The 13,322-nt window shown below is 44.2% G+C and overlaps 1 protein-coding gene across 1 annotated transcript; it reads right to left on the bottom strand.

Annotated features, from left to right (window-relative positions):
- Positions 1-8,391: 8,391 nt before the first annotated feature.
- BPIFA2 (BPI fold containing family A, member 2) lies at positions 8,392-13,104 on the bottom strand. Its single transcript, XM_006881693.1, has 5 exons — positions 12,759-13,104; positions 10,957-11,011; positions 10,346-10,453; positions 9,338-9,490; positions 8,392-8,494 (listed from the first exon to the last, which is right to left on the bottom strand). The coding sequence occupies exons 1-5, from the start codon at positions 13,102-13,104 to the stop codon at positions 8,392-8,394; spliced, it is 765 nt and encodes a 254-aa protein (XP_006881755.1).
- Positions 13,105-13,322: the final 218 nt, after the last annotated feature.

Raw genomic sequence — 13,322 nt, 5'->3', positions numbered from 1 at the left:
TCTCCAGCTGGCATCCAAGGCCGTGTCATCTCCTGGGTCTTCACACCTTTATACTTGCTGACACCAGACGGATTCCTACCTTAGGACCTTTGCTTGTTCAGTCATTTTAGCCTCCCTCTCTGCTGTCAGTCTTTTAGCATCAGAGCAACAGGTGACTCCTGAGCAGGTCAGAAGCTCATTTTCTGTGTCTCTTTCTTTGGCTCTTTATCACATCTCCCTTCATTCATCTTCCACAGGAAGTTGTGCACCTTCACGAGGGAAGGAACAGGCCCTTCCCAGCCCTCTCCCGGCCCATTGCTGCTTAAATGTAAAGAAATTGTTTTATGTTTATGAGGGCTGGATCAGATTGGAAAGGCACTGTTCAAGTCATTGCCTGCGTGCTTCAAATCATTAAGTATTTGACTACTGACCTAAAATCTGGCAGTTCAAATCCACTCAGAGGTGCCTCAGAAGAAAGGTCTGACAATACACTTCTGAACGGTGACAGTAATTGAAGACCCTATGGAGCGACTCCACTCTGACACACCTGGGGTCACCAGGAGCTGTAATTGGTTTTAAAATTGCTTAGCACAGCTCTCCTACTTTTGAAATTGCATCTTGTCTCTTACATATGCACAAACGCAGAAATAAAAATCACCTCCACACAATAACTTCGGTCAGAGATCAGCTCACACTTGCCAACGTGCAGGGAATCGTGTGTTACTGTGGTGCCAGCTAAGTATCACTCTAAGATTTGCAACTGGAAACTTAGGGTGTTTCCCAGTCTATCCTACTCCCACACTTCTTTCTTCCTTTTAATAGTAAGTAGCTCTGGTGGCCTCGTGGTTAAGAAGCTGCACTGCAATCCCAAAAATATGTGGTTCAAATCCACCAGCAACTCTGCAGGAGAAGGATGGGCAATCTCTTCACATGCGATTTACTGCTGTGTTCTGGAAACCTACTGGCGGCCAGCTATGGGTCGGTCCTGACTCGACAGCACACAGCAACAGTCCATTGAGTTGATGGACTGTTCAGTTGTGAGTTGATGGACAATTGACTCCGCTCACTTGGAACATCTGATTTTCTACTGCGATGGAATGCAGAATGCTGCATCCAAAGAGCAAATGTTTAAAACGAAAATGCCCCCATCCCGGTAAACATGTTGTGAAATGTATCTACTCTCTCATCATCGTGTAAACAGAAAAACTGGTTTGGTAAATAACTGGGTGATGTGTTACAAAATGTCCCAAGGCACAGAGTTAATAGTTCTACTTCTGAGATTATATCTGGGGGAACCTGTGCAAACATTGGGAAATGCCATGTGAGTGACAGCAATTATTTAATCAGATTAAGCCTTCAAAAAGGCTTTTAAAGACTTGAGTCTGGAGCTGTAGTTTCTAGATGACCCATGTCTACTTGGATTCTGCCTCCTTTCCTGCCCAGGCTTCCCTATGGAAGATGTCTCCTTATAAAACATCGTCCTCATGTCAGGGTTCGTTTTCTTAGGGCATCATTCCAGCTGAGGAGCCCTTATTCGACCTCTGAAGTTTGGGTTTGATTAGTGAGGAGTCAGAGCTGGGATGGGCTGGGCATAGCAAAGAACAATCCCTTTCTATCCCTCCTCCCCCTTTCTCTTTCATTTGCTACATCTGTCACCAGTGGTACTTGGCAGCCTTGGCCATGGCCTGACATCGCTCACCTATGGACCACCTATGGCTACATATCCAGCTCCTAGTGTATCAAACATCTGCCATCTGGCTCAGGATAACAGAAAACAGTGGCTGGTTTTGACATCACCCTATTCCGTGTTGCTCTACCTTTCCTACTCATGCACCTTCTCAGCTGCCCCAGAGATGGCACTTGGTTGTGTAGAGTCGAGATGGGATTCATGCCTTTACTCAACATCCTTAGTCCCTGTTCTGCACCTGGTCCTTCCTTGGGCCCTGCTGGGTGGCATTTGCCTTCAAGGAGGAAGCAGGCTGGTGGCACGGACAGATGAATAAGAAGGAGATACCACGATAATGGGAGCTGATGTTTTCGTGAGTGCTGTTTCTGTGTAGGGAACTAATGACATAATGTTGAGGTTAGACATACAGGTTGGGGATGACCCTTGTAAAGCCTACACTTCCAGCAGGGGGTGACTATTGAGAAAAATCTTGACTGGACACTGGCAATAAGAGAAATGCAAATCAAAACCACAGTGAGGTACCTACTATCTCACTCCGGTAGCCATGGCAAAGTTTAACAGGGTTGTTGTTGTTATATGCCGTCGAGTCACTTGTGACTCATAGTGACCCTATGTACAACAGCCCTAAACTCCATTCTGTCTTGTGCCAATCACACCCTCTCTGACACTCCCATCCTGATTACCCCAGTCACTGAATCAATCCCCCTCATAGAGGGCCTTGCCCTTCTGCGCTGTCCCTCCACCCTCTCAAGCATGATGTCCCTCTCTAAGGACCTGTCTCTCCTTGCAACATGTCCAAAGTATGTTAGACAGAGCCTCAGAATCCTTGCCTCCAAGGAGCCACCCGGTTTAACCCTTTCCAGGATGAATCAGTTTTCCTAGCAGTCTATGGTACTCTCAATACTCTTCTCCAGCACCACAGCTCAAAGGCATCAATTCTCCTTTTATCCTCCTTGGTCATTGTCCAACTCTCTGATGCATAACAAGGGATCGGAAAGACCATGGCCTGCATCAGACGCACCTTAGTCTCCAGAGAGACACCATTGCTCTTCAGTACTTTGGAGAGGTCCCTAACAGCAGACTTTCCCATGGCAATGCACCTCTTAATTTCCTGGCTACTGGTGCTGAGAGTGTTGACTGTAGAGCGAAGCAAACTAAAGCTGTGAACAATCTCAACCTCTTCACCATCCATCCTGATGCTGCCAATTGGCCCATTGGTGAGAATCTTTGTCTTCTTGACTTTGAGCCTCAATCCATAGTGGAGGCTGCAGTCCTTGACCCTCTGCAGCAAGCGCTTCAGGTCCTCCTCAATTTCAGCAAGCAGGGAGCAGGGTGGTAAGTAATAAATGTTGAAGAGGATGAGGCTAGACAGGAACTCTTATACATTGTTGTTGGGATTGTAAAATAGTACAACCACTCTGGAAGGAAGTCTGGTGTTTCCTCAAAAAGCTGAACAGAAATTTCATATGACCCAGCTATTCTACTGTTTGGAATATACCCCAAGAAAATGAGAACTGAGTCACAAATGGAGACTTGTATACCAGTGTTCACAGCAGTCCATGCCAAGAACATGGAAACAGCCCAGATGTCCAATCACAAATGAATGAATTGAGAAGCAGTGGTACATTCATAACAACGGAATACTATGCACCATGCAAGAGCAATGATTTTTTTTTAATTACTACCTAACTTTGGAGGGACTGGAGAGCATTATGCTGAGTGAATGAACTTAGTCTCACAAGGACAAATACTGTCTAAAACCATTCTTGTAGAACAAGTATGAGGATCCAAGGGGCGGGGGAAGGGTTGAAGCAGAGGGATGAGGATGGGCAGGGGGGTGAGGTGTTAATCATAGGGTTACACAATTCTGTGGGTGGAGGGGAATGAAGGAAATGGGAAGGATCTTGTGCGAAAAACAATGTATTGAAACTTTCTAAATAAATCAGTATATTAAAAACACAACTTGCAAAAAAACAAAAAATATCTTGATTGGGGAAGGTTCCTCTGGATGTCCAAAGAGAAGGAAAGATATTCTGGATGGATGGATGGAATGGCATGGGCAAATGTATGGTGTGAGGATGGGGAGTCTGTGCCAGGCTAAACATCAGGAAAATGGTGTCTTAGAATGGGTTCTCCCAAAGTCACAAAACCAAAGTGCCTTTTACCTAAACTCATGCTCATTGCTGAGCGTCAGAACTCACTCACAGCTGATCCTCCAGTGGGTTTTCAGAGGCTGTAAATTACATGGGAGGAGATTGTCCACTTTTCTCCTTTGGAGAAGCTATCTCATCCAGGGTCTTCTCCTGAGCTGTCCCTCTACCTTTCCAAGCAAGATGTCATTCTCCAAGGACTGGTCCCTCCTGGCCTTGAGCCTAAAGTCTGTGAGATGGAGCTTCAAAATCTTTGCCTCCAAAGAGAAACTTGGTTTCACCCTTCCTAAGACAGATCTATTTGTTCTCCTGGTGGTTCATAGTGTGTTCAATACTCTTCTCCAGTACCACAACTCAAATGCATTGATTCTTCTGTCATCCTTGGCCATCATCCAGCTCTCTGATGCATAACAAGTAATTGTGAAGATCATGGCCTGCGTCAGGTGTACCCTAGTCTCTAGACTGACATCGTTGCTTCTCAGTATTCTAGAGAGGTCCCTGATGGCAGATTTTCCCGATGCAATTCATCTTTTGGTTTCTTGACTGCTGGTGTCAAGAGGGTTAATTGTGGAGCCAAGCAAGTGGAAATTATTAATAACCTCAATCTCTTCTACTATCATGGTGCTGCCAATTGGCCCAGTGGTGAGAATATTTGACCATAGTCCTTAACTTCCTGCAGAAAGCACTTCAGATCCTCCTCAGCTTCAGAAAAAAAAATTATATGTATATATGTACACACACACACACACACACACACACACACACACACACACACACACGCTGAGTCTCAGAGCTGTGGGTCAGACCTCCGGAGAGAGGTGTCTATGGAAGCTATGGAGTCAAAAGTCAACCAATTGATGAGTTGCTTTCCTCTACGAGCCTTCATTTCTTATGCCTTTCTACTATGAGCTTTGATTTCCTTATCTTCCAGCGGGCACCGTTATGGTTCTCCTTAGACAATGTGTTGTGAGGACTGAAGGAAACACTGTGTGCAAATAGGTATTTTCCCACCATGGTGGGCTATCATATGCCTATTTCCCACCTTGTGGTCCTGTCTTTGCCACAGTCTAGGCAAAGGTGAGACTCAGGGTGAGCTAAGACCTGGGGAGTAGATAAGGAAAATGGGTGAAGAGCAGTTCCAGGGTCCTTGGAATCACCAGACAGGTGGCTACAGAATTTCTAGGCCGACAGTGGGAGCAGAGTGACCCCTGGATCTGGTGGTTGTGGGTGCTCTCAGTGTCACCTCTCACCAGGGAGCCTCTTGGCCCTTAGAGACCCTGCCTGTCCCAGTCACTGTGTTCATACTCTTGAGCCCAATAAGCCCAGGGTTCTTCTGCTGCCCCATGAAGCCTCTCCTGGTCTTGCAGGTGGATGGAGGAAAGAGCTAGATGATCGCCCAATCCCCAGGGCTGCCCAGACTAGAGCAAGTGTTTACTAAATATTTGTCGAATGTGTGAACAGAGGAGTCAGGGGTTCTGTCATTGCCACAAGCTGGCTCTGTGACCCCAGGCCAATTTCTTGCCCTCTCTGTGCCTCAGTGACCCATTTGTAAAACCTAGAGGCATGGCTAACCCTTCCAATTTCCAGGATTCTTATCTCTGCCCCTCCAGTTACAGTGCCCCCAGCCCCAGGCTTGAAAAAGCAAACACAGCAGGCCATCATTCAAGATGCAGAAAGGGTGTTTTTATTGCTAGAGTGGGGAAATAATAGGTGGAGAAGCTGCTGACTGCTGGTCGACTGTGAACAGAAGGGTGTCTCTGGCTGGGCTCAGCTCTTACTCCGGTTGGACGGTGGCAGCACCTTCCCCGATGGGAACTAGATCAAGTCATTGGGAGGTGAATCTGGAATGAAGCCACAGGGTGGGTGTTAAGACCTTGATATCCACAACTGTCCTGATAGGCACCTACCACTTATTAGGTACTCAGTGGGATCCAAGTCAGGCCTAGCTCTTTCCCACAATCCCCTGCATGGCTAAAAGTCTTAAGAACTGGTGTCTATGGCTCAGAGTCTTTCTCTGGCACCCAGCACTGATGCTAATTCCCCTTAGCCTCCCTAAGAACAAAGGTTATTGTGCAAAAAATTGATCACAGGCCAAGACTTGAGGTAGTAGTATCAGGGTTCCATGTAAGGCCAGAATTAAGGTTCAGTATATAGTCAAAATCATGGACCAGTTTGACATTATGAGGCTTAGTCAGGGATCAGGATTGGGGTTTGTTCTGTGACCAAGGCCAGGGCTCAGTCAGTTATTGGTGTCAGAGCTCAATTTGTGGCTAGGATCTGAGCTCAGTCTGTGATTAGGATCAAGGCTCAGTCCAAGTACTAGATTAAGATGTAAGGTTTAAAGCGTGTCCAGGATCAGGGCTCAGTCTGTGGTGATGAAGATCAGGGCTCAGAGGAAGAAGAGGGGGTAGTTCCCATTCCTCCCCACCCCAGGCCCCTGTTGAGGGACTCATCCTCCTTGAGCGTGGAACCACAGCTTGGCTCTCACCAGCAGGTGGACGTTGCAGCAGTCTTCCTCACAGGTCTTCTTTACAAGGGGATAGTCACTTGGACTCCACTCTGAAGTTTAGCTGAAGGAACAAAATCAATTGCTATTTTATTCTCTACTTGGCAGAAAATTGAGTAGCGGGTAGACCCCATTGGCTACCAGGACCGAGCGCGTCAGTCTCATAGCTGTGATACTTGAGCACGTAGTTTTACTTCTCTACATCTCAATTTCTTTTGATTCACACATCAGCTTCATGACGTTAATAGTGTCATTTTACCCAGACGGAAACCAAGGCTCAGAGAAGTGGAGCCATTTGCGCAACACCCCGCATGACTGAAGAAATGAGCTAAGATTTAGACCTAGATGTTCTTTCTCTCATCACTCTGCTTAGAAGGTCCTACCAGTTTAACAAGAGATGTCAGTGACAATCTCTCCCAGGCACATAGAACTCCTTCAGGTCCTGGACCACCTTCACCCACCACCCCAGTCATACTCCCCCAGGTTACTTAGGAGAGTTGGGCCCCCCAGGGTCCTCAGGGTTCTCAGGCTGCTTTCCCATTGGACCAGACAGGCCTCTGTGGGGCAGGCACAGACCTGCCTGCCCTTCCTGGAAAGGCTGGTAGAGAGGAAGCCCCTCCCCATCTCCCTCTTCTGCCCCCTACCCTCTACCCCAACCCCACCAGGATCCCAGACCAACTCACTCATCATGTCCTGAACAACATTCACATTCAGGGTGCTGGTGATCATTTGCATCACTGGGCACACCTGATGAGGAGAACAGAGGATTAGGAGGAGGGACAGAGCAGGAAGAAGGGCAGGTTGTCCTCAGATCACACTGCCTTTCGCTCAGAGAAACCTTAGAAACCTTGAAGTTAAGGGCCTACAGGGGCAAACACCTAGAAATATAAAAACTGAGAACTCCAGGATACGAGAATCCTAAAACCTTTATCCTTAGTATTCTAGAACCCTGAAGAATCAGAAAACTAGAGTGTTCACATTCCCTAACTGTATTCTCTTGGAAATATTGACTTTTTTTTTGGATCAATTGTCACCAAACTGATAAAATGGAAGCTAGCCTGGGAGGCAAACCCTCAGCAATGCCTCTCTGAACTTTGTTGTTATGTTGTTGACTCAGAACCGACTCATAGCTGTCCCTTCAGCAGGTTGTAAGAGGCTGTAAATGACAGGGGAGGAGATTGTTCAGCTTTCTCCCGAAGAGGGGCTACAGGATTTGAACCACCTGCTTTTGGGTTGGCAATACAACTCCTTGAATTTTAAAGAGTTGAAAGGAGCAATGGAGTCCATGGAGCAGTATTTCTGCATTTCTATAACGCCCCCAAGTGAGACCAATACTGCTGGTCTAAAGGACACACTTTGAGTAGCTAAGTTCCAACTCAATCGAACAGGCCCACCTAGAAGATTTTTTTTAAGCCCCTGATTCCTGAGCCCATTTCTCAAGAGTCAAAGACTGTCTAGAACACTGGGCTTAGGGATCCTGGAGAAGAGCTAGGCAATTTTGGCCAACGAATACATAGGTGGCAGAAACAACTTTGTTGCATTTGTGTTTAGTCTACTTGTTAATTATGTGAGAAGAGATGTTAGCTTTCTATTTGTGGTAGGGATTTAAAATTTCCTTCTTAAATCACAGTATTTCATGTCCTTGATAAATAAGGGAGAAGAGTGGACAAATGAAAAACTAGGTAATTTGGGTGAAGGGGAAGACAATATCAAGCAAGAGTTTGGTTAGACATTGTCATCAGCTATGCTCATCCATCTCAGTAAGTTTGTCTATGAACAGTAGAATGAAATTGAAATATGTTTGGTAAACTTTCACTCAAGTAAAATGGAAAATATTTTAAAAGGAAGATAAAAACCAGTGTCTTTGAACTTCAGTAAAATTGTGTCAATTAAAGGGAGATAATAAGTTAAAGGGCATATTGGCTCTACATGGATAGGACAAATAGCTTGAGTTTGAGACCCAAGGTTTCAGTTAATGACAAGTCTCTGCCCTCCCTACTCTCAGCATAGCAGAACAGGCTCTGCTGTCCACCAGAAGAGAAGCTTGCATCTGGAAGAAATGCCCACGGTTACCCCCAGCCAGGACTTACTAGTTGCTGCACCATGGTGGACATAAGTTTGTCCATGGTTTTGGTGAGGTGATCAACAAGATTGTTGACAAGTGAGATTTCCCTGGAAAAGAGGCAACCAATAAAGCTCATCAGGAAGTGGGGTAGGAAGGATGCCTACTTTCCCTTCTGGCCACTGGCCCAGGTCAGCCTTCCTCCCACCGCCTTCCCTGAGCCAAATCGACTCTTTCACACACACAGTTTAAGATGTAGATCTTGTGGATTAACAGGGATCAATGACTCAAATGGCAAGATTAAGTTTTCAAGATTCAGAAATGTTCCAGGATGGGAGGAAAATTGGAGGACAATCTGAAATTAGAACCCACAGTAGGTATTTACTCTTCTCTCCTCCCTTCAACAGGAGGCAAGAAAGTAAATAGGATGAATAATAATTCTTATTGCTCTCTCAGAAGATGTAGTAATTGTAAATGTGTATGCACCTAACAACAAAACTTCAGAACACATAATGTTAAACCCCAATAAAGCTGCAAGGTGAAATTGGCTAGAGAACAAATTATAGTCAGAAATATTGACATTCTTTCCTTGAGAAATGGGAATTAATGAACAGAAATTCAGGTATTATTCTTATTACTTAGTTCAGTATGCATGAAGCTTTATTCTAAATAATGGGCTATTATTTTCTCTTTTGACCATCTCATTAGTCTAAAAGTGCCATCATTTCCAGCTTAAAAATGTCAAACATGCAAGTAGGAGTGATTACGGGGGTCATAGTTATGAGTTAATAGCAGAGTTAATAACATTTGAACATATGTCTGACTCCAGAATCTGAGTTCATTTTCACCATACCCAGGTAGAAAAAGAGAGCTGAAGCTTGGGGTCCTCACAACTCCTTGGAGAACCCTGTTCTAGTGCGTGAGTTTGGGGAGTCTCAGGCTCTGGGCCTTACCTGTTTAGCACGGTGACCTGGAAGCTGGCTGGGTCGCTGGAGCATGCCCCAGTGGTGACAGTTGGGAGACCAGTCTTGGGATCAGTTGTGATTCTGACCTCAGACAGGATATCCAAGGAGATCTGCACTTTGACAACATCTGCAACACCAGGCCTGCAGGAAGTAAAACTGACCATTAAAAGAGGTCGAAAAGGCCCATTCTATGGACACCAGGTTTAAGTTCTGTAAGCCTGGCTATTGTTTAAGATGTCATTAGATAATATCAACATTGTTCAAGAAATGTCAACATTGTCTGTATTTTTTCATGTGAGTTAACATTTTTATGCTAGGGATTCTTCTCCTGGCTCCTTGGGTTTAGTTCATATGAAATTGTTAGACAGTGTGACAAAATTAATTAAAATCATAATAATACCCACTGAATCCACTGCTACCAAGTTGATTCTGGCTCATTGTGGTCCTTCTTTGGGTTTCTGGCATTGTAAATCTTTATGGAGAACACTGCCAAGTTTTTCCCCCAAGGAGCAGCTGGTGGATTTGAACTGCTGACCATTCAGTTAGTAGTCCAACATATAATGTGCTAAACCTCCACAGCTATGCTGACTTTTCTACTTAGCAGCCAGTCACTTAACAACTTTACCACCGGGGATCTTATATTACACTCTATGACATCTTCGAAAAGTATTTCATATAGATGACTTCATCTGACCACGGCAATGTCAGGAGGAGATACTGTTGTATCTCTTGTTTAATGAACGAGGAGTCTTGCTTAAGATCAAAAAAGAGATTAAATAACTTTCCCAAGATTTGACAACTAATAATGACTTATGAAAGCATCAGTATATTTTAGTTTCAAAATTCTTTAGGGCTGGCTCATTTTCCTGTCTTTAATGTTTTTAAAGTAATTCTAAATCTTTGCAGTGATCTTTTGCATACAGGCCTAGGTCGTGACAAAAGGCCCATTGGATATGAACTGCCTCCCTCCAGCCGTAGATTCTCAGACATACTCACAGATTCAAGGCAGCATCAATGACAACGGGGAGCCTCAAGGAAAGGCCTTTGCCATCAGCAGTCAGGTCAGTTTTGAGATCCTTGATGTTAGAGCCGATGATTTGCAACCTGCACAAAACCCAAAATTCACACTTGTCATTCTTCAGGAGAGTCCTGTGCTTCCCTTCACAGGCAATGTGCTTAGTGTTCAAGCTCCATCTCTCTTACTTCCCTTGGTCTTCCTGATAGCTCTACTGAGAGGGTTGAGTCTCTATTTTATGTTCTGCCTGAGGCCTAAACGGATGAGGCCTCAAGATCCCAGGAGGAATAAGTGTCAAAGCCAACACATGACTCAAAAGTGCCTTGCTCCAAACTCCACTATGCAGAGCTACTTAGTGTAAATTCCCTCTGCCCCTGATGAGATTTGAACTTCTATTCCATGCTTTCTTTGGACAAGGAGAAGTTTTATTCCTTGCAAAAGGGGCTTCAGAAACCAAAAAGCAGATGGAGAGAAGGGTGAACTCCATATGTGAGGAACAGATTGTCCACCTTTCTGTCCAAAACCTATCTCCTCAAAGATACAGATTCCCTTTTCTTGGGATAAAGATCTCCACCATAAAGTATCAACTTACCCCACAGAGACACTTGGAAGCAAGTTAGAAAGGGTCTTGTCCAGCAACTTCTCAACTTTTGGGAACAGGACAGTTTTAAGGTTTAGGAGACCTGTTAAAAAAAAAAAAAGCAACGGCCATTTGGTGTCATCTACAATAACAAAAAGCACTTATGAAGCATTATCTATGTCCTAGGCCCCAGATAAGACTGTATACCCAAGAAATTTTATTCAATAAAGCCAGTGGGGTAGGTACTGTTATTATCCAAATATTAAAGATGAAGAAATAAAGCATGCAAAAGTTGACATATATCCAAAGTCACAAAACTGGGGAGCTCTTCCTTCTGTTAAGTTGCTTCCACAAATGATATGCTAATAATTTATCAGGCAATTAATGTTGATTGTGCTCCTGCTTCTAGAAATGACTTAGGGGTTTATTGGCCCAAATGGAATTTATAGACATGGTTAAAAATTGTATCAAACAAAAGGAGGGGGAAAGTTAACAAACGGGAAAATTTCAGCATGAAGAGAAAATCTTATTAAAGCAGCAAAGGGGAGTCTTGGAATTAAGAACTAGTATTCATACAGGAGTTGACGGACACAGCGTTCCTAACAGGAAGTCTCCAGAGAAAAGGAAGGTGCTATTATTGATGTAGGCTAACACATACAAAAAGAATTAGAATATGAGTGTAACAACAGTGTAACTGAGAAACAACAAAATAATTGCTAACTCAAGAGAACACAAGACTGTGTACAAGCAAATGAAGTCAATGGTAGTTCTGTAAATTGGAAGCAGGAGTGGCACCTACTTCCTAAACAACATGTCTCTGGAAACTCTATCAACTTTGACAAATGTTGATAGTTGTAGAGAGGCTTCAGGCTTTTTGTTCATAGGGTCTCTATGAGTCGTGCTCCACTTGAAGGCAATCAACAACAACAACAACAACTACAACAACAACTGTAACGTAGCTCTGTGATAGACACTATCAACCTAGTTAAAATGATGCAAACAAGCAATACCAATTTAAATGAAACTAGTGGCTTGACGAGTTATAAAAACAGATATAATTAGAATAATGTTACTAAGTACTGTTAAAGTGGGACTGACCCTCATAAGTTGACCCCCTTGAGGAGGCTTTCAGGGGCAGCAAATCTCACTGGAAGAGACTGCCCATCTTTCTTCTACAGAGCAGATGGAGGATTCGAACAGCCTATCTTTGGGTTGGAAGCACAACTCCTTACTCACTAGGCCACCAGGGCTCCCTGAGTGTAACACAGGAAATGTCAACATCTACTATAATTGGAACTTTGTATGTCTGTTGAATTTTTAAACTCAACTTGAATTTTGAACTCAACTTGCAGGGATTGATCCTATGTATATATCAGCAAAAGTTTACCAGGACAATAAACTTCCCTAAATCTCCAAACTTGTTCCCATCTGTTTGATTCTGACTCAACACAGTTCTACAGCATAGAGTTGAACTGTCTCAAAGAACCCCAGGACTGTCTGTGATCTTTATGGAGCAGATTCCCACAAAGCAACTGGTCCATTCAAACTATCAGGCTTTCCGTTAACGGCTGAATACTTGATCACAGTGCTACCAGTTCTCCCTCTTTACCAGGAGACAGTATCTAAGAAGATATTTACAGCAGCACTGCTTGTTTTTGAAAACTTATATGTGAAGGAGCCAGGAACTGAATAGCCACCCTTCTCTGTAAATCACCTGTAAAGTCCAACTCCTGATGGTAGCTACAGGTAATACAGACATAATGGTCAGGAGAAAACCTCCTGGATACCAGTCAGTATCACTCTTATTGACTCACCGTGAAGTGTATTTTCCACAGTATTGACTGTGCCACCAATAACTTTGCCAAGAGTAGATGTCAAACCGCCCAAGAGGCCCAGGTTAAGAGATGGTTTCAACAGTCCCAAGATACCCTGGCCACCATTAGATTTCACGGTGTTCAAAGCACTCAGGCCACCAGTAGATTGCACGGTGTTCAAAGCACTCAGGTCAGCAGCAGATTGCACAGTGTCTAAGACACCCAGGTCAGTTGCAGGTTTCACATTGCCCAAGACATCCAGATTAAGGTCGACATTCCCAAGAAGGGCTGTGGAGGTCCCAGTGAGCAGACCGCACAAGAGAACAAGCTTCCAAAGCTGGAACATCTTTTTGCCTAATACCAGGACAGTCATAGGAAGATTTGAGAGATAATTATTTAGAAGGAAAAGGAATGTCCAGTAAGCAACAGTCACTCTTGTCTTTAAACTGCCTTTGAGTTTGATATGGTTTTCTCCTAACCTACTGATGGGTCTCCACAGCAAGAAAGCTATAGCAACTTTCCTGGAAGATTCACAGTCAATTAGAGGTGTGAAAAGCTAAGAGC

The sequence above is a fragment of the Elephantulus edwardii genome, unplaced genomic scaffold (assembly GCF_000299155.1).
Source record: "Elephantulus edwardii isolate Elephantulus edwardi_28Jun2011 unplaced genomic scaffold, EleEdw1.0 scaffold00015, whole genome shotgun sequence".
Taxonomy (NCBI): Eukaryota; Metazoa; Chordata; class Mammalia; order Macroscelidea; family Macroscelididae; genus Elephantulus; species Elephantulus edwardii.
This window is presented reverse-complemented; position numbering and strand designations above follow the sequence as displayed.